At 42.2% G+C, this 27,940-nt stretch overlaps 2 protein-coding genes across 17 annotated transcripts in view; one reads left to right on the top strand and one right to left on the bottom strand.

Annotated features, from left to right (window-relative positions):
- Positions 1–27,940, bottom strand: part of LOC125763308 (mucin-2) — a 40,549-nt gene that overhangs the window by 11,550 nt on the left and 1,059 nt on the right. The gene's annotated exons all lie outside the window — the stretch shown is intronic.
- Positions 641–27,931, top strand: LOC125763310 (uncharacterized). Of its 15 annotated transcripts, XM_049426268.1 has the most exons (10): positions 641–1,872; positions 2,495–2,647; positions 17,015–18,372; positions 18,659–18,882; positions 18,958–19,116; positions 19,179–19,308; positions 24,586–24,825; positions 26,577–26,688; positions 26,772–27,038; positions 27,117–27,931. In XM_049426268.1, exons 3-10 carry the CDS (start codon positions 17,232–17,234, stop codon positions 27,748–27,750), a joined length of 2,907 nt encoding a protein of 968 aa, XP_049282225.1. In that variant the 5' UTR covers positions 641–1,872; positions 2,495–2,647; positions 17,015–17,231; the 3' UTR covers positions 27,751–27,931. The 15 variants fall into 15 exon arrangements, with proteins under 15 accessions (XP_049282225.1, XP_049282231.1, XP_049282229.1 ...); XM_049426274.1 differs by lacking the exon at positions 2,495–2,647 and having other exon boundaries at positions 641–1,812; XM_049426272.1 differs by lacking the exon at positions 2,495–2,647 and having other exon boundaries at positions 641–1,860.

Below are 27,940 nucleotides of genomic sequence, written 5' to 3'. Positions count from 1 at the left end.
ATTACAGCAACGGTGAGCACGGTTTTGTGCCTGTATCTGTAGCTCACTTATCTGGTCGGCCACTGAACATCTGCAGTGACGTCAGCTACGGCAACAGTGAGACTTTGACGAGTCCACTTGACTCAAATTATTCACCATCCCATCGAATCTCCATCAATCATTGAAACAAACGGATACACACAAGCAGACATACAAGCTGGAGTCGCTGTTTCGGTGACCCTTAGGCACCCATTTAGCCTCATTCATGCTTCGTTTTGTTGGTGGTTCTTGTTTGCTTTTTACAAAACCCATTCCAGTTGACCGTGGCCGACCGTGAACAATAAATGTTCCAAACCGATCGACAACTTCGTTATTCGCTGTACCCGACGTATAAAGGGACGAATGAATTTGATCACTGATCTAGCGAAGAGGGAGTTCCTATATTGCTTCGGAGGGCGGACAGATGGATTCAGATTTGACAGGCGGAGAAATTGATGCTTAAGGACACTTGAAACTTGGAACAGCCTCCATAACATCCTCGATCAAACTTCGTTACATTGATCGATTTTTTTCAATTCTGGAATTATCCATCGGGTTAAAAAAAACTAAAGAAAAGGAACATGAAATCAGTGTTTACGCCTTAAATTGCATAAAAATAATGTCAAAAATTATCAATTTTCAAATACTCCATTATAATTATTTATGAACGAGCAAAACATAGGTAAAAAATTATGACTTCATCGCCTTATGTACATACAAACTTTCCGTATTTCCATTCCAGGCCACTGCCCAGTACGATCACCTTGAAACAACCCATCGTTTAAATTTATTTACTATCATTACCAACGTGTTACCAACCACAAGTCACAGAAGATAAACAACATTCGCAAGGAATAGTTTGCACACCAATATGAACCAGTTTTCGACCACCCTTTGGTTCATTTTTCTTACAAATAATCTTTTCCTTAACGAACCTAAATCACACACAAACACACGCATGTGTGTGAAGGTGCAAACAGCACAATCTTATCAAAGCATTTCCGTAATTTCCCAATTCAACCCATAATTCGCCCTTCGACAGAGCGTTAACATTAAACATAGTTTTCCGCACCCTTCTTGACGGAAATTGCGCAACACACGTTGTACTTTCATTTTCTCTCTCTTTCTCTCTCTTTCGTTCTCACACTCCTCCCCTCTTTCAATAATGAAATGATTGTTTTTCAATGTTAAACTTTTTATCAGCTCGTACGGGGTGTAGAGCTTTTTGACTCATCCAGGCGTTGTCATGGTCTTTCCACGGAACGAGAAGGCGTTGGATGTCAGTTCCGAAAAGGTCGTACCTTACGGAACGGCACATCCCCAAACACGTTCTCAAGTATCAGGTTCAAAGCGAAATCAGTTTAGTGTGCACACCCAAAAAATGAGCTGTACTTCTTGTAACTGGGTGAACAGAAACACTTACTGTACATTGTGACGTTTTTTTTTGGTTATACAATGTGACTGTAGGTTTACTATGTTTCTAGGGTGGATGCACACAACACGTCCAAAGCACTGGGAAGGACCGAACCCCGTGTCCGTTTGGCGAAAGGGTGAGCAAAAAAAAACCAACAAAAGCAGGGTTATTCTTTATTCCATGTGTTCTCTCTTACTCTTTCATCTTTGGCGTAAGTTCTCTCTCCTTCCTTCGAAATCCACCCTGATCCACTGCGGTTTGTTATACAATATGGAATGGGGACAGAACTCAGTACGGATCGCCAAATCGTACGCGCCAGTTTATGATCGATCGTCACCCCGACCGGACATAACAACACGGGAGAACACGCGTGTGAATTGGTGTGTACAAAGTTAAATAAAAAAAAATCATCATCACATCCGCCATCCGTAAAGTGCAGTGTAGTGTACATATATTTTGTTTTAATTTTCATATATTAATTATCTAAGTGTATTTTAATAAGCCAAGAAAGACAAGTGAAGTGAACGTTTGTGTTACATTGGAATAAAATTGAAATTCGTCTCATTTAACTACTGTTATCAGCGACGCAAGCAGCTACGCTAAACGAAAGACTCACCTCAAAAACAAGCGACGAACCTCACTTTGGTTCCGTTTGGTTACAAAAATAAAAGTAACGTCGTTGCACGTTATTATTTCTTTATTCCATCGTTCCCTACGGGTAGTTTTCATGGTCTACAGGAATTGTAGAACCTTTCACAAATTGTCTTGCGTAACGGGTTTTAAGGGAACCGGCTGGTGTACCGCTGCAAACACTACCACCGTGCGCCTCCATCTGCTGCATAGAAACCGAAAGCGATAGCTGCATTTACTTGCAACACTGTACACACACACACACAATCTTACAGTTTGAAAAAACGATTTGTTCATCTTTTTTCGAAACGGTCGATTAAACAAATCATCACTATCGTCAGTCCAACTTCAGACAGCCCGATCATTTATTAAAACTGGCAGTGAAGTTGCTGCCTGATGGCACGTTTAACTTTAAACAAAGCGCACTCACAGGTAAACACGACAGCAAACAAGCATCCACTAGCGGTGGAGCGGCGCACTACTGTGAAGCAATTAGTTGCTGGTGCCACCATTGAGAGGGAACTTGGCTTTTAAATTTACATACAAGTGCGACCAGTCTGTAGGGCGAACCTTCAGTTAACACTGGTGAGTAGCAAAATGGGATTCTTCTAAGAGGTTTTGTTTGAATTTAAATGACTTTCATTCCACCCTTAATTTATTGTACAATATTTTCCTTCTGTTCATTTCCATTGGTTTTCGGAGAAGTTTTGTTCTCATATTGTTACACTCGATGACTTTTTTTACATCATCAGAATGACAGCCTTTTTTCCGCACAATCCATACTACATTCAATCTTATCTGCTACCACTTGATGATCTGGCCCTGATTAACCAATCATAAGCGGTTGGACTAATCGCAACTATTATCAGTGCACTATTGTGTTGTGGCTTGTACCTTGCGGCCTACCTTAACCTCCTCTCTTGCATAGACTATTGTTCGACATGTTTCAAGTATGGCTTCCTGCTCACCAGATCTAGACGAACAATTATCATATTTTTTCTCACTCAGATCTGACGTTGCGATCTTTGGAAAAATTGGAAAAATTTTCAAAACTTACCTAGTACAGCAAAAAAAACCTGACAAAATTATTTCCAAATTGCACAAATTTTTTATAATAATAAATAGTCAAGTTCATCCATCAATTTTAACCTATTCATTTGAAACGATTGTTTTCTCTTCTTTTAACCGGATTGCAAATTAGTTATTCAAACTAACTCATATCAATCATTATGATTTTCCTCGCTCAACTGGTTAATTGCACGTCCTATTCACATCAATTAACGATACGGTATCATCTACCGTTTACAAATTGGAAGGTTGCCCCTCCTTCCTTAACCGACAGCCATCACGTGAAGCGAAGAGCTTTCAAAGTCACTGTCGATCGAGTAACCTCCGATCGAGGGTGATCTATAGTAGACAACAAAACAACAACCCCGTCCCAGGAATATACGCCGAGTGATTGATTCTCAAGTGTGAAACGAAGCAACAAAACAATAAAACGCAAAACTTTTTAAGCCCATAACACACCGATACACCACCGGATAGGTGAAAACGCTAGCGAGTGCGTGCTTGCAGTAGATTGGTAATTAAATCTTTCCACCTAGCGCCGTTCCTAACCACGCGCAAAACGATCTTAAACGTAAACGATCCGAACGGACTTGATCTTGATGCAAACACCTCCAACATCAAAGTTATCAAGCCTCCACCAATCCCCTCCTCTTCGTGACCGTACCAACTGGTGCAGTTATTTACGCCAAACCTCATTACCATAATTCGGAAATCTTGTACACGATGAGCATGAGGGAGGCGCCCCGAAAACGTGAATCGATCTTCGATGCTGAGGCAAGCTGTGCAAAGTGAACCGGTTCCTTTTTCTTCCTCCTCTCGCAACCATGTTCGGGCACGATGGAAGGAAATCTAGAGCGTTTGCCGAATGTGGCATGACGAGGGCCACTAACGAGGATAATCAAGAACGCATGGTGGCACCCGTTCTCGAGGGCAGATTCGCTTAATTAGTCAGCGGAAAGGCAACGTAAGCTAGTGTTGGTTAAATGGCAGAACGGAAAGAGCAAAAACATATTTTAACTAAAGTGCCAAGTGGGGTAGTGGACACCAGAAATGTTGGCACTCTGTGGATCAGGTTTTGCTAATCGTTTTTTTGGGGGGATATTTATTTCTTTTCTTTTTACTTGTGGAAGGTCCATGCCTTCCATCCAACTTCCAAATCCCTTCCTGACCTGCAATGGTAAATACAAACACCTGTAAAGGAAGTAATGAATGAGCCAAAGGAATTACATAACTCGCTATCTACCCTTAACAGCAAACAAACGTTAATTATTGTGCGCACCTTTTTTGGGTAACGCCTTGTCAGTTTCCTCCCATCAAGAAACCTTTGGTGGAAGAGCTTGACAAGCGTAATCTTCTCCGTCAACGAATATAATGGTTGTAAACATGGAAGAAAAATAGTTTTCTGTTTTAAATGTTGTAGTATTTTAAAGTAATATTTAAAAAAACACTTTGTTAAAGTATGTAAAAAAGCATGTGAAAGCTGACAAACGTCAGCGAAAGGAAATAAAACATTCATTAAAATCGTCAAGGATTAATGTTTTCTTTTAGTGCTGAATTAAATTTAAACCGACCAGGACAAAACAGGCTTTCTTTTGCCATTCCTCTGCTCCATAAATGAACACTTGGCGAATGAATCGAAACGAATGGATGAACGTCACCTCAAAAAAAACGAACGAGGCTGCGTACGATCCAACGCAACCGAAGCCGTCCAGCAGCAGCAGCAGCCCCCGAAGGCTCCACAGCACCATTTTACGTACCGTAGTGGCGCAGGTGTGTGGGAACGGCATCAGATTGAGCGTGCGAGCGAACGAGACAAGCTCTTGTGCTGGGGACGCGGCATGTTGGGTGCTGTGGGCAAATGGAGGAGAAACGTGAACGCGCGCAAACAGCAGAACAAAATTCCTGCTTAATATCGTTCGCTTTCAGTTTCATTTTAGCGCCCGGCCGGATTGGAGGTGTTCCGCCACACGTCCGCACAACAGAAATATGTGCTGTAGCTGGTCCGCTTGTGTCTAAGTCAGTGGTAGCGTCGCAATCTCCATACGTTAGTGCACCGTTTATACTAAAAACAACGTGTAAAATCTGATCATTTGATTATATTAAATCTGATCTGTCATTTGTAAACGTAAAGTTACCAGGATTTGCGTTTATTTTCCAAGATTTCCGAGAAGTAAGATTTGCTGGTCCTTTCATACAAAATAAAATCAAAAGCTAGTGACAACTTGTGACAGATTTTCTGTGTTCTCGAATAGCGTTTTATGAGTGTGTATGTGTGTGTTTAACGATCCAAAAAATTAAATCCTGTTTTGTGAGAAGCTGGGTCTAATTTGTGTCCACAGAAAAGAAAAAGTATGCCAAAAACCTCATGCCACGATTTCTGTAGATGTTAATGTAATTTTTTTGTTTTGGACCCCGAGGGAAATAATGATAAAATAGTGCTAACAAGATGATAAGAATATTGGCAGAATTAAGAAACGTTTTTAGCATGTTAGTGAAGTTTTAATGCAGCAGATTGATTGAAAGTGCGAATGCTGTTTGGTGCGTAAAATTATCGCCTGTTGCGTTGATCGTGATCACCACCGTAAATGCTTGCGATTAAACGTTACAAACAAAAAAATAAATGACAACTTTCAACTCACACCCTTACAGTTTCGCAAGGTGATATTTTTTTTTTTATTCGGAAGTAATCGATCCTTCTCTTCGACGTGTTATTTTTCATGTTTGAGTAGTAACAGTGTGGTTAGTGCATAATATCGTGCGATTTCCTCGTTTATTCGCATATCGTACGACTGTACGCGTTACAGAGTGATGGAGTGGTGGTGTGTAACTGTGAGTGTATTGTTTCCCGAAGATAACCAAAGAAACGCCGAACCTTGATCAAAGTACCGATCCGAAAGGCCTCCGTTGGGAAGGTGCGTTTTGATCAATGTTTCCCACACACTGCGCCTGGCCCCAAAACGGTCCAACATCACACAATACCACACGAGCAAATAGCACACCATTGCATACGATCGAGCGTATTCGATTCACCACCACGACAACCGCGGAATGCAATCGATCGTACGCGTGGTAGCAGCAGCGACTTTGACTGTTTTCTCCACCTTGCAAGTATGTGCAAGAGTCGGCGGCCCAGGACGCACTGCTCGGATTCGCTTTAATTCGACCGATCGATCGGAGCGATCTCGGCTGTGAAGCGGTGTATGTACACTTGATATGCCTCCGGCCGGTCCGTGTATCTGTCGGCGCGTGGGTGTGTTGCAGCCTGACGAAAGCAAGGCCCAGTTGCAGCGTCTGATAGCTGCTGCTGCAGGTTCCCTTTCGTTTGACATGTGTACGTGTGGTGCGCGCAACCAGCGATACCGATCTGATCCGATACAATAGTGCACACGCGTCTAAATGATGCTATCTCTTCTTCGTAGTGAATTTAATAGATGTTTCCCCACCGAACAGTGTAGTTTGCATATAGCGAAAGGCAACGAATATTGCTATATAATGTCAGAAGGTGTATTAGTCTCCACGATTGGCGGCTTGCGTTATCATTAGTTGTGTCTCATCATGCCACAACATAAAGCTTCTTTTTGACCGTAAATTCGTTTTCTCCTTCCGTCCGTTTGTTGAAAAAGTTACGTTAGCAGTTTGTTCCCTCTTTCTCCCGCATGGAAGTCGTAAAGTTGTCCATCCGGCTGGGTAACGTTGGGGCTAAAATTTACCCCAAATTTCAGCACTTCCAGCGGTTAATCTCGCGCTTTTGATCAGCACGGCTTTCGCCAAACATGCATACCTACGCACACATGGAAATAGCACACATCCGAGAAGCTCGTATCAAAGGAAGTGAAACACGGCGAACGAAAATCCTTCTTTTGCAGCAGTCCCCAAAAACCAGTACCCCTTTCTGTCGGGTTGAGTCGAAGGTGCGACCGGTTTTTTTTTTCGTTGTTTTGTTTTTCACCTTTCTGGAGGGAGAAAGATTGGTTTGCAAAAATTAACACGACTGTCACTGGCCCATCTCTGCTGGTCCGCGGAAACATTTGCTACGTTCCCGGCAGGAAGCGAATGGAGCCACCAAAGTAATACCCAAAAGACATAGGTCGATAAACAACACACAGAAACAACTGTTCATAAAATATCCATCCCCATTATCGTAGCGCAGGAGGAGAATTTCTCTGTTTGCTACCAAAAAAAACACATACCAAGAATGCCACAGCATCATTTCAACAGCCAAAAGAGCAGCTCCTCATCACTGACGATCGGGAAAGGATGAGTGTGCCAGCGCTTGTGCCATAAATGAAAGCCACAAAAAAAGTTGCATACCCGCAGGTTCCGGAACCTTTTTCCAAAACAAAAGCCCTTAAGACACCCGCTAGCCTACCCTCTCTGGTGCGGGGTGGTGGTGGGCAAGCACAAAAGAAATAACCGTTTTTGGACAGCAGCAAAATTGTCCGACCACAACGGGGTATAACCCCTCGTGCGGTTGCACGTTACGGTACATTCCACTGCTTCTTAACAGCAATGGGTTTTCATCCCTTAATGGTTTACACTTGATGGGAATGTAAATGCTTCGGCCCCATTGGGCCAATTTTGGGACAATAAGTGTCGAAACAAGTACAACACCTTTGGCCGAGGAAGAGCTTGATGATGAGCAGGAAAACCCGAACAACCACGTATGGTAGGTAGGTGGTGGCTCAATTATTATTGTGCCCTCATCTCTCACATAAAAAACGGGAAGAATTGGTTTTTGGGCAGACTTTCTTATCAAAGGCGCTCGGGGAGAGGGTCCTTTTCGTTTTTGGTGGATCCTATCTCAGCACACTTTTACTGCGTTGGTTGTAGTTTTTTTTCTTGTTGTTAACGGAAGAGAGATCGGTTGACGATCAGCAACCGGTTCACTGGAGAATGTTAATTTGCGTTAAAAAAAGGAAACCCAAACATCAGATGATGACGCATCACATGGGCCTATAATATATCTTCTCCGGTTCATCGTCCTTATTGCGAAATGGTTTTACCTACATGGTTCAATATCAACTTTTAAAGCAATTTGAAGTTTAAAACTGACATTTATTATGCACTATAGAGTGATCAATTCAACCACAAAAAACATACACATAACCAGTCATCATACTATTGACTTTGACTTTTAGCCACACATCAAAAAAAGCAAAAAATTGTCCTTCATCCTAGCGGTGAGAAGCGGATAGCCCAGTTTGAACAGACGATGTTATCTCCACCGTCTCCACTGCCTGTTACAGATTTATTTGCCGGGCGTGTGTGAATTGTTTTCATAATTAAGGTCACCATTGATTGGTATCGAGCCGGAAACTCCAAACATATGTCCGAACTTCGTTCGTTTCTGTTTGTGCACCGATGTCCAAATTTAGACAAGCTGCCTGGCTGAATGCAATAGGAGAGATTTTATCCCCACAAAACCACACATCTGGGCTGAAGTTTTGATAGTAAAAGAAGACCGGTTTTTTTTAAACCAAAACGAGATGATCATCAAATGATTAGTTAACGACTTATTTTGCGTATAGGTAAGCTAATATTTTGTGAGGTAATTGGAAGTTTAGAATTGAAGCTCAACCAGGAATTTGAAGTAATCAACATTTGATTTTTGCACAACTAAACTAGTTTCCTTGTTAACAAAAGATATGAATATTCATTCATTTTAGTCTCTTTCTTTATAAACTTTGGCACCGACAGACAGGTAATCAATTATCTAAAGAAAAATAATTGTTATACTACTCATTATGGGGTGTTACAGCAGTTCTTTAATAAATTTCTGCTTTTAGAAACACTTTTACAATAACAAAATAATTGCTAAAGGATATGTAAGTTAATAGAAAAATGTTTCTTAAAAAATAAAAAAGCAAAATTTCCAAAAAATATTCGTTCATCTACGGGTTTTGACTGTTTTCCAGCGAACGAACGAAAAAAAAATACTTTCACACCGTAGACCGACTTTTTCACCCAGAGGACCCACTCTCGTCCAAAAATATCTCTAGAGTCCTGGAAGTAAACGAGCCACTCAAACCGAACCATTCAACTGTTCACTGCTCACCTCATCAATACCTCGATCGAGAAATCCACCCCAAAAAGAAACATGCAAAAATGCATTTGAAATTAATATTTCTTTTCTCAAGGACACAGCCAAGCAGTAGCACAAACAGCACTACCATGCTTGTCCGACGGGGCCAGCCTATTCTGCGTCACCTTTCTCATTCACCTATTGTTGTGCACGCGCGCCGTGTAGTACCACCACACCTTCTGCATCATCCACACTTGCGCTGGTGGATTCCATGATCCGTGGAAGTAGCCGAGCTGCGTACATATTTTGTGTGTAAATTCTTTTCAACACCTCTTCACCCATTTCCCATCGGTTCGGTTGCCACCGTTTACGGTGCTTTGGGGAGGTTGTTGTTGGGGCCAAAAGCCAGCACAACACCATCAACCAACAACAAAAACACACGCTTGTCCTTACGTAACCGTCTAGCGGATCATTATTATCGCACTTTTTTCTTAAACTTTGCTGCTGCTGTTTTGTTTGCATCGCATCCACCAAGAAAAAGATCAATTACATGCTCTCGGCGCATACATCGGCGGGCCCCATGCGAACCACCTTACCCCAAACATCTGTGGGAGAAAAGACCAACCCGCGCCCGAGGCATAGGCGGCCTCTTCACTTCAACATAAGTCTAGCAGACAGTGCAAGAGAGAGCGAGATAGAGAGAGAGGGAGAGAGAGAAAGAGCTCTTGTGCGTTGACCGTCAGCGCCCACCAACCGTTCATATACCATCATGATCAAACCGCATAAACATTGAAACATGCCAACAAAACCTGCCGCTTGCGCTCACAATCACATTCAGGCACAAGTTTGCGCCCCGATTCGTGAGAGAATTTTTTTGTTTTTTGCTTCACTCCTCTTGTTTTAAGGAATTTTGTGCACCTCACACCACAACATACCATGTCCCAGCCCGCCGACTCCGAAAGGAACGGGATGTGGAGGGCATGTTGTTTGGCAAAACACCTTAAGACAGTGTGTGAGCACCCAGAGGGAGCAGCAAAAGCTCTCTATATTAGTGGGCAACAAAGTTCACCCCACAAGTCATCTTTGGCGGAGAAGCTGTTGAACGTTGTAAGATGCCGGACCTCCAGATGGCGATGGTTGGTTCAGCTGACTGGTAGGTTAATTCCAAAGGTTATCGTCAAATCGACGATGAAGTGTGCGAAGGGTTTGAGAAGCAACTCAGCGTGATGAAGAGGTCACCAACGGGTGAGGTTCATGTCTAGCTCGTAAAACCTTTCCTATCGCTATCGATGTCCACTGAAACGGTCGGTCGCGAGCAAACTCTAAGCCGTTTTGAGTACATGGGAACGGATAAGAGGTTTGGACACGTTTTGGAAGGACCAGTAGTGGTTTGGTCGGAACGGTCAACGATTGAGTAATTGTGGCTTTGGCATCGCTTCTTTTCTGTCTTGCTTTTTTACATCTAGTCAACCATCCAAACGAGATTATCAGGAACATTCTTTACGATGTATATTATAGCCTAAAGTTTATTCAAAACCGGAAACCGTTTTATCTTCAATTGATCTCTTGTAGTCACATGTTGTTTGATCCAGTGATTTATCATTTTGGTTACGTCTTCAACACACATAAAATGCTTACGACAAAAGGCAAGATCGTTCAAAGCACTGCAAACCTACTGACCTCTTCAGAAACTCCACGCTTTCTGGGGATCCCACGACAATCTCAAGACCTGAGACCTGAATGAACTCTCGCATTCACATAGGATTAGGTTTGAAATCATAAAGGGTTTTAAATACCAACGCTTATTCAGCGATGAGCAAGCTTTCTGTACGAAATACCCAATGGATGACCTACTGAAAATAAATAAGCTTACACTTTTGGGACCAGTTGAGTTCAGAGTAGAGGAGTTGATATTGTAGGATTCAACTATACGTCCATATCTGGTGCAAATCTAGATTATCGGTCATTCATGTCACATATATTGGCGACCATTAGACATGATCAGTCAACTAGCTAGAAAAAATTTTATTTGTAACAAAAACTTAGCCATTTACAGTTTTATTACTACAACCAGATGTCCAAAGAAAATTAAACTTGAAAGTAATCAAATACGTTCTGCTTTAATCATCTTTCTACATATCTTTTACTGCCTTTTTACTATCTACTGACCTTTTCATCACGATCATGATATCAATAATGTTTCCCATCAACGAAGGAAAGGTCAAAAAGTCTGCGATGTTGTTGTTTTGTAGATGAATATTTTTAAACGAAAACACCCGTGCATATCCGTAAAATGTTATATAGCAAAACAAAAATGTTAAATATCATTCGTACAAAATAAAAACCAAAACCCGAACTGCTTGCCGAACTTAAGTTTTGTGTAGTAGTCCGAAAGCCAATGTCGCCCAATTTTTATTGGGTATAATATCAAAGATATCAAAGCGCAAAGTGCGCACATGTCACATAATACAGCTTCCAGAAGATTCGCTTTCCAAACAGAGATGATGTCAAAAATCGATCTTCGTTAGAATTTATCCATGGCAAGTCGCGATCTTCTCCTACCTTGCCGCCGCGTATATGCCAATTTGATCTTCTACCCAGATTTCCTTCTGGGTCGCAAACTCCATAATCTCCTCAACGCAACAAACCATCACAACAGAAAACGGTCCTCCTTCCCTTTCTACACTTTGCCTTCGCTTGGTCCTTCCTTTCCTCCTTCTCCCACCCACCAAATTCGTTGGAGACCGGTTTTTCGGGGGGACTTTTTCGTATCATTATTGTTCGAGACTTGTTGTGTTGTCCACCATCGCGCACCCGGTTCCATGAGCACACACATTCGCGCGACAGTGTTTCAGGTGCAGCATTCGTCATTCGGGGTCTGTCCGGTGGGGGGGGATTTCAATGTGGCGTGAGAGGGAAGCGAAAACTTGTTTCCACTAAAAAGTCAGCACGCAGCTAGCAAAGGGGCTACACCCTGCAATACGGGGCCAATCAGCCAGCCGGTCACAACACTAAGCGTCAGCAGGTGCCTAAGACTATTGTGAACGATAGTGGATTATGGTGCTTGTTTATATCTTGACCGGTTGTACACGCCACACCATGGATGGACAAAAATATAGAAATAGAAAAATCCAGAGAAAAACTGTCGAAGTTCTGTCGTCGATTTACCAACTTTTGGAAGCTTTAAAACTACAAAATTCCTTCAATTTAAATCTCTAATAAAATGCCACTCACGACACATGACATGAGAGTAGCCGCCACAGATACAACAAATGGCTCACCCACCACCGGATGGGCTGACTCCACCTGCAGGAAGGTGACCAAACAAACGTGAGTTATATCACACCGGCCTTCTTCCGTTGCAACATGGACGCCGGAAGAACTCACCCGCTGCTCACTTTATTTACCGTGGTCTAACCTTCCTTTTCGGGGCCACACAGTAGCCCGAGTGTCTTTGTGATCGATTTGAACGTTTTTTGTGCTTCACACAAATCCACTGTGTAACGTGTTCCTGCAAACAGTTCAATAGTTACCGATGTTAAACTCCTTCAAAAAAAAAAGGAAACCCCACCACATTGTGTTGGTCAGGGTTTTGCGTCCTACCAGCGCATCTTCTCAAACCATCAACGGTCTAGCACCACGTACATCGGGACTGCTGCCAGCGCGGACGAGCGATCAACCAGGCAAAAATGTGACAATATACGACATGCATAAAAGCAACTTCATTTGCAAATGCCGTGCCCCTGTGTGTTTCCTTGTTGTACTGCTGTGCAAACGAGGCGTCACAGAAACACACCGCTAAACGTTAAACCAGCGGAAGAATTTAGTGTAACCGGACGGTTTGCTGAAAACATGCTTGAAATACGTTGCTCGCCGTTGGTAGCCATCCATCGTGACCAAGAAATAATGTGACAAAACCGCAACGGGGTAATTCTACAATCCGGGTGGTTGTATTGATTCGGGTAAGGTGCGGTTTTTTCTTTGCTTGCGCTGGGTCATTACAAAGTGGCGATAAACCAAAGGTTTGGTCAGTTTCTGGCAGTGCCACACAACAAGGATGTATAAATATACTAATAATGGAAATAAATGTTAGCAGAGCCGAAGCCGAGTTCGTTCAAATATAAATAGAAACTGATTTACATTGTTTTTTAAATAATACAATTCTGCAATATAATTGTATTTGCTTCCATGGGAAATATATTTTTGTGGTCAGAATACACGACAATATTTTATTTTATCCACTTACTTCTTTAGGACCAATAAATGACAGGATTTACGCAATAATTATTTCTAGTTAATCGCGTTGGTAGACACTCCCTTCACATGTGGTCTGTTTTATGTTTTTTTTTTTGTATTACTTCGTGTATTGTCTCTTTTGTAAACTGTTAAAACCCATTCCAAAAAGGGAATTAATTAATCTTTCTACTGCACAGTGAAAGGACCAATAATCGACATGTCAATTACAAGCGAACGAAAGTGAACCATTTTTTTCCCTTCAATTATCCAATTCCACTGTCAGCTGACTCGCGATCAGGTGACTCGATCAGGGTGGTGATACGTGTATCATCGATGTAACACCATCAGCAGTGTTAACCCAGATCCACTCAAACTTGCTTTATCTGTTGAACTTTTTTTCTCTCACTGCTTCGTGTTCCCGCTTACGCTACACCGTTGGCCACCAGTCTGAAGGTCATGACGCCTTTCACTGGGCGCTGCTGCAGTGGTCATCAAACAATCTTGTACAGAAGCTGAGCCGGCTTTACAGCTCATAGCACGACTCGGTGAAGTTTATTCCCTACTGGGAAAGCGGATGTAGGTCGTTCAGCATAGGGCCACCGAATGTTGGTGGAGCAATAGGCGAGAAAAAGAAAGTTACGAGATAGCACGATCTCCCGTAAGGATTGCGAACTGGTACATTATATCACACGTCGTGTTTATCGTGCTTTGATTACAGAATTTGTCTGTAATTGTTTGTCTTGCTTTGTGTTAAATATGGAGCTTTGTTTTTATGTTATATATGACACTTGCTTGTTGTGATCTTACTCCACACAGTTCCCTCTTTTCTGTTTCTGTTACACTACATCCACGGAAGCTCTCTTTGAGCCATTCTTTGAGATTTCTTCCCACTAGACAGGATAAGAAGCTAATGGATAGGAATTGGTAACGAAAATGTCGCTTAAAATGATCGACTTTGCACAGGGTTTTCAATTAATGCACATTACAAAACACAAAAATACACCTGTTTCCACAAAAGGACAACACATTTAATTCCATATTTTGCAGTGAAACAGACACACACCTAACGGAAACCTTTACACTATGCCAATGTTGTGCCAATGTTCCAAAGAAAACGAGTCACAATACGCAATAAAAATGGCAAACATTAAAAAGTCAACCCGAAGCGACCGTCCGCGTCGGTTGTCACCCCATTAGGATGCAGCATTCTACCACCCGAGTTATTTAAATGCGAGCAACTTTAGTGACAATTGTGAGGACACAATTCACTCGTCGCCTAACAAGGGAAACGCATAATTTCCAACGCAAATGAAGAAACTCGCCAAAACACCGGTGGGTGCTTCATATTTCATGCTGCGGCTTATTCAGTACTGTAAGCTAAAATGAATGGGAAACAAGAGTGGCCTGGCTACACTGCATAGGTGTCACATTTTCATAGCCCAACAAATCAACACACGTTTTACAGATCCGATTCTAGCGCCTAGTGGAGACCACATGCCACAGCTAGTCTCAGTGGGTCATTCGAAATATTCCCCAGCGTTTGACAACAGGAGGAATGCAAATTGTGTAGAATAAAGAAACATTAGAAGGTGCTTGAAATGCGTACATATATTGATACAGTCACCATATAAGAAGGGTTTGCGACAAACTCTAAACCCATCAATTTCATCTCTATGTTGAATGGACTTAACTCAGACCTTTGAAGCAAACGTTTAGAAAGGTAAACAATACCATACCACATCAGAAATCAAAATAATAGTGTCACAAATAGTTTGCAACACCGCTCTGTAACAACTTGCCTTTCTTTGACGAGTGATTCACCACGGGTGGTCTCACCATTCGCCTGCTTTGATCAGGTGTTTGCGGGGCTCCACTCAATGATCGTAGTGCCGGAACACCAAGCAAAGCAGGCATGCCACCTTCAGAAACTGTAAAACATGTGGGAGCTCAGTAGGTACATGCTAAGAGTACCAACCGGGTGGCTGCCAGTTGTTCAAATGGGGATAGAAAAGCTCTGCAAGTCTACGGTAAATATGATGAATTATAATTCAACAATCAAAAGAACGATCTATAAAGCTATGATACGCGAAAGAGAAGGAAAACAATCCGGAAGTGAAACAGTTCAGTTCATCATCAACATCCAAGTCAATATACGATCGATAGTGAGTGTGAGGTTGAGATGCATTTGATGCACGACACGAAAGTTAAGCTCCTCTATGCACTGTGAGGCAAATTATGTTGCTTATTGTGTGTGTTTTGATGCACTAAACTTTCGTTTTCCGCAGTGAAGTACCGCATGAGAGGTATGAATTATGACTCCTCAGGTTGCAACACAATGCTCTTCACCAGATTAAGTTTTCCCACCGAACGAGCGATTTTAATGTTGCCAATGTGCACCCTATTTTATACACCGATGGTGCATTCATTTTAAGGAAGTTCAGGTATTTTCGCATTAATGTTTTTAGCTAGAGGAAATACACACAAATAAACCGTTAAAGTCTCCGATTACGTCAACTATAGTGTAACAGATTAGTTTTATATTGTCCAAGAAGCAGTGATTATTAACCCAAAATTTCCAATGTTTCTACTGATTCTAGTGACATTTAAGTTAATACAAAAAATTGTGTAACATAAATGTGTTCCAATATAACCATCAGAAATCAAATTGCAATTTAAGAAAACTAATGCACTCCATTGATTTTAGTTATGTTTTTTGTGTTTTTCATATCTGATTATATTAATTTACGCAGTAAAATTAGTACATCTGGCTTATATTAGCATTTCTTTCTTATTTGTCTTGATTACAACTTCATCGCTGACCGTCAGCTCGTGGCTGATAAATTATCATCCTATTTTCGTTCGGACAAAAACCGGCCCTAACATAAACCTGTCGATTTGGTGTGTGGAAACTACAAAAACATATTATTAACGCTAGGGCAGCGTATGGTGGTGACCACGACCCGCGAATATAAAGGCACACAAAAATAGCCTTCCACCGGTCGAAGCAACACGACAAGCCGGTGCAGACTGTTTACTACCAAAACAGTTACCATTACCACCCCGCCGCGGTTACAATGGTGGCGCGGGCTATACACGCGGTCACCAGTGTAACCGCAATGGGCCATACTGGTCTCTGATCAGCGCAGAGGAGCTTCGTACGTGAGTGAGCCCCTGGAGCACGTTCAAGGTGTACCACTAACTTTCAGTCGACTGTCGCACACGGTGGCTTACGGGTGGCTTACTCAAAAATACGGAGACGACGCACACAGTGTTGTCGCCGAGTGACGGATCTCTTCATGCAAAGGGATTGTTGTTGTTTCTATCTCGAGAACCGGCTACGGCAAACCTGAGCAACGATCCGCGCAATCGCTTAAGCTGACCGGCACAAAAGGGCATTAGTTAAATATGGTGACAAACTTCAGCAAAAGGTCTTGTGTGTTGTTTTACACACCATTCGCTGCTTTAAGTTCTGCTCAAAGTACCAACATCCACAATAAATATAAATTTTTTAAGTGATCCACAGTTCTGACGAAGTCAATCAGAGCTGAACTATTATTGTCACCAGTTGTGAGCTAATAAGACTGTTTTTATGTCGTGTTATTAATTTTCTCTCTCTCTATTTACAGACTTTGAGCTATGCAGCCAATTAACCCACAACGATAGATTGACCGAAGTTACTTTAATGCTATTGTGATTTTTAATGTGTACCTCAAGTGTTACGATATCGTTACGGAAGTACGAGGAAGAGTCTTTTTCGAAAACAATCCACATAACTAAACAGTGAAACATCGCTTCCGAAACCTGCACGAAATTAGCGTGAATTCAAAACTAAGAACCACCATCATGTATCCTCCGATACTAGTGTTAGTGTTAGCGTTAGTGTCCATCTCCCGCCAAACCTCCACCCTGGAGCTGCAGGAAGATGACGGTCGGGAAAGTGACAGCTATTCTAGTTCCTATGGAAGCTTGGTGGCGGCTGGCACTGGGTCACTGCTTTCATATAGTGGTAGTACGGGTGCAATGCAGGATGAGGCTGCTACTATTACGCCTAATACCGTAGCAGCTGCACCGTCCATCATACTACCACCAAGTGATGTGCTAGACAGTGTATACTATCAACCTCACAACAATCCCGAGCACCAGTATCGTGATCCACTCGGTAGTAGCGAAGAAGATCGTGCCATTTACCCCGATAGTAACAACAGTTCGGAGCTGAGCGGGGTTGACGATCAGTACCTGACTACCAGCAGTAGTTCCCTTCTTGACTATGGGTCCAGTTTACTTACATCGAGTGAACGAAACGATAGTGCCGAATCCGTACAGTCCTCGAGCACAGACAATGAAGCTCGTGCTAGCGTTCCACTGGCGTTTGTGAGTGAACACGACGAACCAGTGCGTGAATCACCAGAAGATCAACATCTTCACCGGGCGGTGCACCATCATTCCCGTGAGGAACCTTCGCTAAGCAGTAGAGCTTTGGAGCACCATCATCTGCACCAGGATTTGCCTTCGGAAACGACAAACCATCTTTACAACGGTGTCGACACTGGCAGCAGTGGTGGAACTGGAGTTAACGATAGTGCCGAACATTTCACCTCATCCGATGGAGAGAACAATGTGGAAGATACGCAGGAAGACGATGTTCTGCAGCTAGCCACTACTACCACGGTTCCTCCGGGGCCGTTAGTTGGTACGAGCCCTGACCAGGACGGTAACGTTGATCATCCGCCGGCCGTTCTGCATCCTCTACGACCCACAAAACCAGTCCCGGCATCGAATTCCGGCGGCAGTGGTATCGACGAGAGCAAACTTTCCAAACCGGAACTGTTGGCACAGCTGATCGCTGACAAGAACCTACGGATGCCGATCGCATTTCTCGTTGACACATCGAATGATTCGCTAGCCTTTACCAAGAAGGTACTGGAGGCATCTCTTGTACCGAAGTCACCGCTCGATGCGATCCTGATGCGCTACAACGCTACCGGTAAGTAATGCTTAGGGACACAATTTGTTTTCACCAACACCTGGCACGTACACATCGCTTTATCACGTACCACGTGGGTAGGCGAATGTTTACAGGTGATCTTACCATGAACGAAAGCGTGCTCCAAAAACCAAACAATGAAGATTTGGTAATGATGATGATGACGATGTCAAGCTTCTTCTGTGTTGTTGGTGAAAAGCACGTTAGATTATGCTTAAGATGTGGATGAAAGTGTAATATTCGAGAATATTTTGATTCGCTCTCTAAAATGTATTCCAATTTGCAGGTATATCCAAATCCATTACGTTCCGCAACACAAAGTCCCTAATGGAGGCGGTCAATTTACTGCAGCCCAGTTATGATCGTGGTGGTAGCGAGTACTACAGCATACTACGTACCTCACAAGAGATACCGTACGACAGTGCTATCTTCCTAGCGACCAGCAGAGCAACTACCGACTCACAGCTTTCCCGCATGACAGCGCTCACCTTGCTCAAGAAACGGATTCGGGTAAGTGGGGTGTTCTTGGTGCCAAATGCCACCGCTTGTATAAGGATATTATTTTACCATGCTGTTTTCTGGTAGCTCTACGTTATCTGGTTCGGTGATGAGATTGTAGACAGCAAGCAACAGTTGGATCAACCAATGACCAACCAGACGGCACTGCACGAACTAGCCCACAAGACCGGTGGTCGTGTGATACACTTCGAAATTGATCGATATTTTGGCAGCAATCCGGTGTTGGTAAGTTATAATTTGTTTTTCCAAATGTTTACGTGGTGACTTTATTCTGTTCGCTTTTTCAGACAACCCTACTATCCCAGCACGATCTGCACGGAACGCAATCGATCCCGGTCAGTGTCGGGGAAGATGTGAACAGCTTGTACTTCAAGTTGCACGGTCACATCGACCAGGCCACGCTGGAAACGCCCAACGGTGACTAGAAACCCTAAACCATCCCCCTTCATCCATAATGGGAATGGATGCCAAACCATTTGTTTCCGCCGAACCCCCTTGCATTATCAGCATTTTTTAAAACTTATCCATCAACGACAAAATCATCACACCAGGGACGACTGCTCCATCCATATGTACTGTTCATTCGCCAATTCCATCATGAGATGTTGTGTCCTGCTTTTTGTTGGCTGTCGGGGGTGTTTTTTGTTCTATTGTGTACGTTGTTGCTGTTATCAGTACGCTTTCCAGCTGAAACCAATTTAACACTTTTTCTTACAACATTCATTCAATGAAGAGTAAACAGATTTTTTATTACAAAACATAGACACACAGCAGGACTTTTTCAATCTCGAACGTAGTGGTGTGTCTTTTAGAATGGTTATTTCTCTGCCAACCAGTACTCCTCCGTTAAATTTATGTCAAGAATTTTATTGTTTAGTATTATCTTAAATATTGTCTTAACAAACAAACAAAATTATGGTAAAAACACAAAGCGTGGTTAGCAATATTTACACTTTTACAATCGGACCCGATGATTGATGGAGTTGTTTGGTGTTGAATTTATCTGTATACATTACTGCATATTCCGAAAAGCTTAAAACTCCAATAATTGTATTGCTGGGGGCAGTTATACATCAAAACTATCGTTAGAAAATGTTCCCACAATATCAATTACAGTTTTTAAAGCAGTAAACAATAGAAAAATACTACAGAACTATCGTTATTTTGCATGGGCACTAACCATTGTGAGGGCATTCTACATAAAAACTGTAACGCCAGTTGAACGCAAGTTGAACGCTGTTGTACACAACATTGCACGATCGATACCCGTCGAGGAATACAACGCACATACAAAAAACATCGCGTACTATTGTTTACCATCTATAGGTGTTGTTTTTAAAGCCCTGGGTAATATTAAATTCTTTTCCAAGTACAAATTGTATATTTCCTAAGTTAATCACAAAAAGGATGATAATCTAAAGCTTCCTTTTATCCCCGGGCAATGTGCGATGTGTGTAACGTGTTGTTTAGGATAAAAAAAAGTATTCTATTGAGACGAAGAGTGATGTCTCTCCTCTGTTTGCGTAAGGATAGATCGGTTAATGTTATATTAGCTGTCTATGGAAACACGATCTAATCTACACACATAAAATGTTTACACGTAAACATGCGCTCTAAAAAAACGCATAATTGTATGATCGTTTGGCAACTATTCCACTTCCGTTTTCCGTCTTCTGCTCAACAGCGAACTATCCTTTTACCACCGATCAAGATATGCAACGTGGTTGATTACAGAAAGCCGCAATTGAAACCGGGAAAAAATGCGTCATCTCTAGCTTTAAGATAACTCCTATTTTACGTGTTAACATTATTAAGCGAATATATTTGTTGTAAATAATTAATGAAAAGAAAACAAACATGAATCATCTCCATAAATCAATCAACGATTGCGACGGCTGGTTTCATTGGGTTTGGGACATGGGGTTTTGGAAGTGTCCAGTGTTTTTCGTGTTGATATACGTTTCTTCCCTATGCTTTGCGTTACCATTTTTCTAACCATTTTGTTTTCAGATATGTTATCATATTTAACACTTTAGGAGCTTTGTGTAACGAAGCAGTTGGCGAGAAATAAAACTGATCATCAACTAACACTTGCTAACCGATCGTTATAAAGGATCACAATGGACAGTGTAAGAATCTGCTCATCATTAGCTTTGTTTTCTGAAGGAGGGCCCGTCAGTTGAAATACGCACGGACCCGTTAGAGGTCACTAGAAAACCTTCACCAGAACTTCGCTCCAGAAATAGCTATTAGCTTAAGCAACAAATTCCAAACACAGTAACCAAGGAGGTAAGTAAAGCCGGTTTTGATTACGTCTCTGCAGACAAACCCAAGGGACTAGTTTCACACATACTGCAAACCGGCAACGGCCTCATCTCATAATGATCCGCGCACTGTCGGCGTCCCACGGTGGCCAACCTTGAACCATATGACGCGTTTGCACGATTCAAACAACAGGTTTTACACGTGTTCGTTCCGCGCGTTGGCACAAAACATGCACACACACATACACAAACACCGTCCTGAATTGTTTGTGAGATCGCTGAACAGATCTCGCCTTCTCACTATCTGCGCAATCACATGCTGTTTAGGTGGATCGATACGATCATTTGGTCTGTTTTTTTCCAGCAGATCGCACAAAATTATTAACACGAATTTAAATAAACATGAACTATCATTGCCATGGCATCGACGCGAATCAAAACAAAGGCGCCACCACATACGCGCATTCTCTCTCTCTTTCTCGTTCACATCATAGGCGGCTATTCTCATTTCTCTTTTCTCGGGCAAGGATACCCGTGAGCATAAACAAATTGCGCAAAATCACAGACTAGATAAAAATTTGTACCAACATTTCGGTTTCTCACTCGCACATCTTTTCTTTACTTTCACTGCAGTAAATCTCACTCTATCATATGATTCATCTCACAAACGTACACTTAAAAGCGTTTTCTTTACGTAGCTATAGTAGCTAAGCAACAACACGATATATCAACCATAGCTAACACAAAGCAGTCGTAGAAATATTGACGGTGAAATTTACACTCAAAACAAGATGCCGCAACAAATACAAAAAATCACATCACCTTTTGCACAATTGATTTCCAAATTCGTCACAAAAACGGACACGTACTTACCGTTTTTCGCTTCGTGTTTACCATCCAATTAGGGAGGAAAAGCAATAGAAAAAAATCTGCAAAAAGAGCTCTGCGGATGTACTTGGGATTAAACGTCAAACGTCTTCTTCCCTTCACTTTTGTTTTGCGTACGGGTTTGTTCACCTTTCATTGGCCTTTTTTCACCCAACTCAAGTTCTAAACCACTAAACAAACTGTTTTTTTTTACTTAGAAAACAGACCTTTCCTTCCACAGCTTCTAACACTCTCCAGCAAGCAAGCGCTACTGCCGAGATGTCCCAGTGAATTGAATCGCAACTTCTTCAGCCCTTTTCTGTGGTTTGTGTTTGCCTTTTTTTGACAACCATCGGATTCAACACAACGTACTCTTTCTCTTTTTCACTCTTAATTATCGCTCATGCCACCTTCTCCTTCACAGTTGCTTCCGTGAGAGCAATATAATGCGTTTCTTCTTTTTGCTCACACGCGCGTTGTTAACTCGCGGATCGCACAATTCGAGAGCAAAACATATGCGAGAGCGATGACGTCAGCCCTCCGTATGTTGACGGGGCACGGGCACCAAAACAAAAACTACATCTGCGCAGGTGAATCCTTCACGATGAGGGGATCGCTCAAACCGAGGGTGGCCACGGATAACGCAAATGATTTTTGTAAATAAAAATTAACCACGCATACGCAGTCATCAAACTTTTCTACCCTGGTTTTAGGTGAACATTTAGGTTTAAAGCTAATTGCAAATTGTTTCATCATTTTTTTTATGGCCGAGCGCAGTCAACTCAATCCAGGGCAGCCACATGGGGCTGGGTTATCAAATGAGGTTGGGTGTTCCGCGCCGTCAAATACGATGGCAACCCGACGGTCAACGGACGCGATGGAACGTTTTGTGGCTTTTCTTTTCATGGTTGCATGGAAAGTGAAATTTTTCGTTCATTCCGTTTCGGTGTTGGAAGGCGTAGGAGAGAACGCGGTGTGTGGGTTGGGATGGGCATTTGTCTCACTTTCGATTTCCAAGCACCATAACGCTGCATAACGATGCATTAAAATGCATTAGTGTATTTTTTTTTGTTCAAATGTTGTAAAACTATAAAAACAACGGTTCTTCAGTTGTTTTAAAACGTTTTACTTCGCTTGCTTCAGGCCATTGATGTAATTATGTAGTGTTTTTAAAAACATTAGAAAAAAACATAATCATTTTTGTGAATTGTTTTGGCTTCCCGAATTATCCCACCGACAAAGAATACACTCCCCCCACACTTCGAAGTACTCCCGTCAAAACAAGAAGCTCTCCTATATAATTAAAAGATTAGATACTTTCCTGCTTTGAACCTTCTCACATAGCAAGAGCATTAGACCAATACTTGTATGATCATGCAACATAAACATAAATACAATACAGAAAAGGGGCATACGGCTTCCCTCGGCGGTAAACAGTTTTTATGTTTTTAATTACTTAATTGCATTGTGGGTTTGGTTTTCTATAATGATTATCAGCAAACCGCATCAGCATTCTTAGACAAACGAAGAAATGCAGAAACCGAAAAAGAGCTCACTTCTGGCTGGAAGCAATACTACGAAATCATTATGGTTTATCGAGAAAAGTTAGAATTTCCATAAACATTGGAACTACCAGGCCAAAACTTTAAAAAATAATGCACATTGCTTATGTTAAACAAAACATTTACATTGCCTCGTCTGCTCTGTTAATTAGCATTCGCACCTAATTCATTCGTTTGTAATGTTAGAACATTCACCTTTGGACGGCTTCTACTCCTTATTCCACTATCTTCACAACAGATCTGTTCCATTTTCTGTCTTTCTTATGCTTTCTTCTCCATCTCACATTTATGCTTTTGCTCTTTATGTATTTCTTCTCTCGCTTTCCCTTACGTTCAATATCGTAAACAAAACCAGCTGTTTTATCCAAAACGAAACTTCTGCCACCATAATAGTGCCATCACTAACACTACCGTAACGCCCGTTTCCATCACAACGCCATGTGCGCGATGTACGTAAACAATTTCATGCGTTCTCGTCGTTTGGCGGACCTTTCATACATAAAACTACATTCCCAGTTTCTTATCGTTGCGTGTTTCTCACACCGCGCTTTGTTTTGCGGCATGCTTTCGGTTTCTTTTTTCTAGGGGTGTATGTATGTATTAATTCATTAGTATTGCTTTTTTGGATCTGTTTGTTTTACTTTTGAACACGCGGACGTAAGAAAACAAATATAAAAGCTAAACACAAGACTGGTAAGGAACGGGCTAGCTTCACGCAACATGCGCATTTCGTATTAGCATACGTTAGTAGCTCACGGTGGGCGAACGATCGATGAAGCAATATACATTTCATATTTATGGACAAGGCCTACACCACATCCTTGGCAAACAAAGCATCATCCGTTATGCATTATATTTAAATCATTCACATCTCACAGAAAGATCATTGTCAAGCTCACCGCAGTAAATAGGAGGACGAGACTGAGAATATTGGTCAGCATATTGAGTTTATCGATTTTTAACTCTATGTTACTTTTCTTTTCTCCCTATCAAAAATTAAGGAACTGTAATTGATTTATTTCATGACAAGAAGCACAACTACACTACCGAAAAAAAATCACATCCAACCGAGATGGTCATATTAACCGAATCGAAAGAAACTCCTTTGCTACTGTACCAGCTAAACCAAGCACAACCGGGACACTATCGGTTAAACGTAACCTCCTCAAGTGCTCCAGGGAATTACTACAACATTACGATAAAGACTGCACAGATCTATTGGCATGGAATCGATCTTTATGGTAAGTATTAAACATGTTTTAGAAAAGAAACCGTTACAGATTCTATTTTCAACTATGAAGGTTATTGTCAAGTACGGTAGCATATTCCTGTATCGCGTTCTTCCAGGGAAAATCAAGGAAAAACAAGCTGTAAATACAGTTTCGAACTACGCTGAATGTGTGATTCGTTGATGACGTAAAACTCTCACACACGATCAATAAACATAGAACCGGGCGCTGATAAGCCAACCGCGTTGGGGCACAAACAGCAACAACACAAACTGGAATCAACCCTTTCCCGACCTTTTTCCTTGTGGTCAGAAAGGACGGTCAATACCAAAGCGAACACAAAATACAAAAACCAAACTGTTTTCATGCAAAAAAAAAAACACCACATCAACACCTTCCGCCATATACCATTCAGCAAGCCAAGTTATACAGAATGAAAAAAAAAAACAACAAATAAATGGCACGGGGACGGGATCGAAAAGAAGGGCACAGGAAGCATTACGAGATAGTACTACAATGTTAAGAGTACACCCCCCTCCCATGCCTTGTGGCTGGCGCCATCAATGTAATTATACTAGGTAGTGTACGTTTCCGATACGAGTACACGCTGTCATCATCGTCGTATCACTATCCTTTTACCAATTTGAAACACATTTGTTTCTCCGTCACCGACATTGACAGAAATTAACTGTTTGCAGTGTTGGGAAATTGCACACTAAACAATTTACCATCTCACAACATAAAACCTTTGATTATGTGTTTTTGTTTGTCTATTTTTTCTGCACCACAATAGACAAATTCACATCAGCTTTGACGTTTTTTTGTGTAGAAGATAATACACTACTAACCTTATCCTGATCACTCGGTTATCAACATCACGATGGAAATCCGGATGAAAACCAAAAAAAACTCAATCACACTAAACCCTCTCAAGCCAGATGTTTTGGGTGCGTTCCGTTCCGTTACTTTCGACTTACTGATCGAGCATAGAGCAGGCGGCGGATTTTTTCCCCACTAGCGACCCTCGGGGGCTTGGTCGGATGCGAAGATGTGCTATTGGACGAGAGTGAGCTCATGGCGTGCACCGACAACATTCATATACACCGAGAGAGGGAGAGAGAGAAACACTCGGTTGTGAGCCAGTGGAATAAAACTGGTGAATAATCATGGGTTCGATTAAATGAAACGAACGAACGTTCAAAGTTTGAAATTTTCGAATCAGAATGAATCCGACATATTGTGCGTAACCATGCTATCGAAGTTTCGTTATGATCTCAGCATACCGAAACGAATATGCGTTTCTTGTGCCTGTGGGTGTGTTGGGTTCTGCTATTGTGTTAACATCGTAAACACTAATCATTGTTTATGCGTCACCCTAATATAGTTGCACTATTTGTTCAAGCTCCATCCATCTGCTCAGGGTAGAAAGTTAAAGCTGGGAGCACAACACAACAGTGTCCGGAACAAAGAACAACACAGTCACACAGAATAATGTGATCCAGCTGTCCTGATATGTTTCATCCATTGTCCGAGAAAGTAACCTTTGACCGAGTTGAGATTATAGCATGGCAGAAATTAAATTGACAGTGGGGGTGATTCATTGCGAATCAACCACTATTTCAACGCATCCGGACGGTTATCATCTCATTGTAGAAAGAATTAAAAATGAGCTTCATTCTCTTTTTTAAAAGAAGAAAGCAGAACACCCTTATGTGTTGAAGTCCAATCGTTCTCATGTTAGCTTTATTTTGTTTTCTCTCTAGAAGTGGGACCGGTTGCAGCAACAGTACCGGAGCTGTGGGAAAAGGAAGCGGAAGAGTCACTGAGTAATGCTGTGGAAGGAAATATAAACCTTCAACCTTACTCTGGTGGAAGGTAAGAAAAGGTTTATAGAATCTGTTCAACAAAAAGTACGAAACCTCACAGTTGAACTTTCCTTCGATTTATGCCTTCTTTAGCTCAAAATTGCCAAAATCGAATAGTGACGAGCATCGGTTTGCGCGCCAAACTGAGTTGATCGATGAAGATAGCGGCATCATCAGTGGCCGTGCATCGATCCAAGCTATCACCAAGGTTGATGTTGGCGTTAACTCGCAGTTGATTGGAGCCCGCGGACAAGCTCTTCAACTATACTTTGAAGTTACGAACTATCGGCAGACCCCCATAACGTACTTCTTCCGCGTAACGGACGAGCTGGCGTTCCTGCGATCGCTTAATCCTGGACAGTAAGTACAGACCAGCGTAAACAGGTATTACCACTGATTGGTTAACGTATTGTGCCTTATTAATTCCCATCTCATCAGAGTGACACTGAGCCCTGGACAGTCGATAATCGTGACGGTCGCCCTAGTAGTGACACCAACGGCTGAAATTGGTTCGCGAGACAAGGTAACCTTCTCCACCACCGGTGTCGATTCGGTTTCACAGTCAGCATGGGTCACTGTGTCCGATTCGGCTGGTCTAGCCGACAGTACCCGCCCATCGCTCTGGTACACCTACTCCAGTCGTTGCGAGTTCCGATCAACACCTGCCACCTGTACCGGAGCCTTCTGGACGCTCGAGGTGATGGCACGCGACTGGGAGACGGGACTGATGCGCATCTCCTCGAACCCAGCCGGTTTGCTCTATAAGACACCATTTACAGCAGGCACACGGGACGAGGTGCGTGCCAGTTATACCGCTTCCTGCTGCCAACCGCGCGTAACCATAACAGCGTACGATGTCAGCCGAAACGTGCGCAGTCTTAATCTGGACGTAACAGACATCTGGCTCAATGAAGCGGGCATCGCTGCGGTCGTACTTGGTATACTACTGTTTATCGCGCTGATCATTCTGCTCGTACTGCTCATACGATACTGCATTCGCAAACGACGACAATCGAAAGAGTTACCCATCTACCGGGGTGGTGAATCCCTGAGTACGCGTCGTGCCAAGTGAGCGGCTTGGTTTTAAAGTTAAATAGTTTTAAGAACATTGTGTTTCTTCATATGTTCTCCTCGCTTTAGTTCGTAATAAGTCCGCTAACAGCAGCCAGATTCATTTCTAACGCAAATGTGGTAGATACCAAAAGTTACCTCCGATGAGAAGAAAAAATAAATATAACATTCATAAGCTTAAAGATAGCCTT

Source organism: Anopheles funestus, chromosome 2RL, assembly GCF_943734845.2.
Source record: "Anopheles funestus chromosome 2RL, idAnoFuneDA-416_04, whole genome shotgun sequence".
Lineage (NCBI taxonomy): Eukaryota > Metazoa > Arthropoda > Insecta > Diptera > Culicidae > Anopheles > Anopheles funestus.
The sequence above is the reverse complement of the archived record's forward strand: the minus strand, read 5'-3'. Positions and strand labels throughout refer to the sequence as shown.

Bases quoted from the DNA above. Each gene is read 5' to 3' on its own strand.
- LOC125763310 (XM_049426274.1), top strand. From the start codon at position 17,232: ATGTATCCTCCGATACTAGTGTTAGTGTTAGCGTTAGTGTCCATCTCC. The intron at 18,373-18,658 runs GTAAGTAATGCT...TCCAATTTGCAG, and splicing joins GATGCGCTACAACGCTACCG to GTATATCCAAATCCATTACG. The intron at 24,826-26,576 runs GTAAGTATTAAA...TTTTCTCTCTAG, and splicing joins GCATGGAATCGATCTTTATG to AAGTGGGACCGGTTGCAGCA.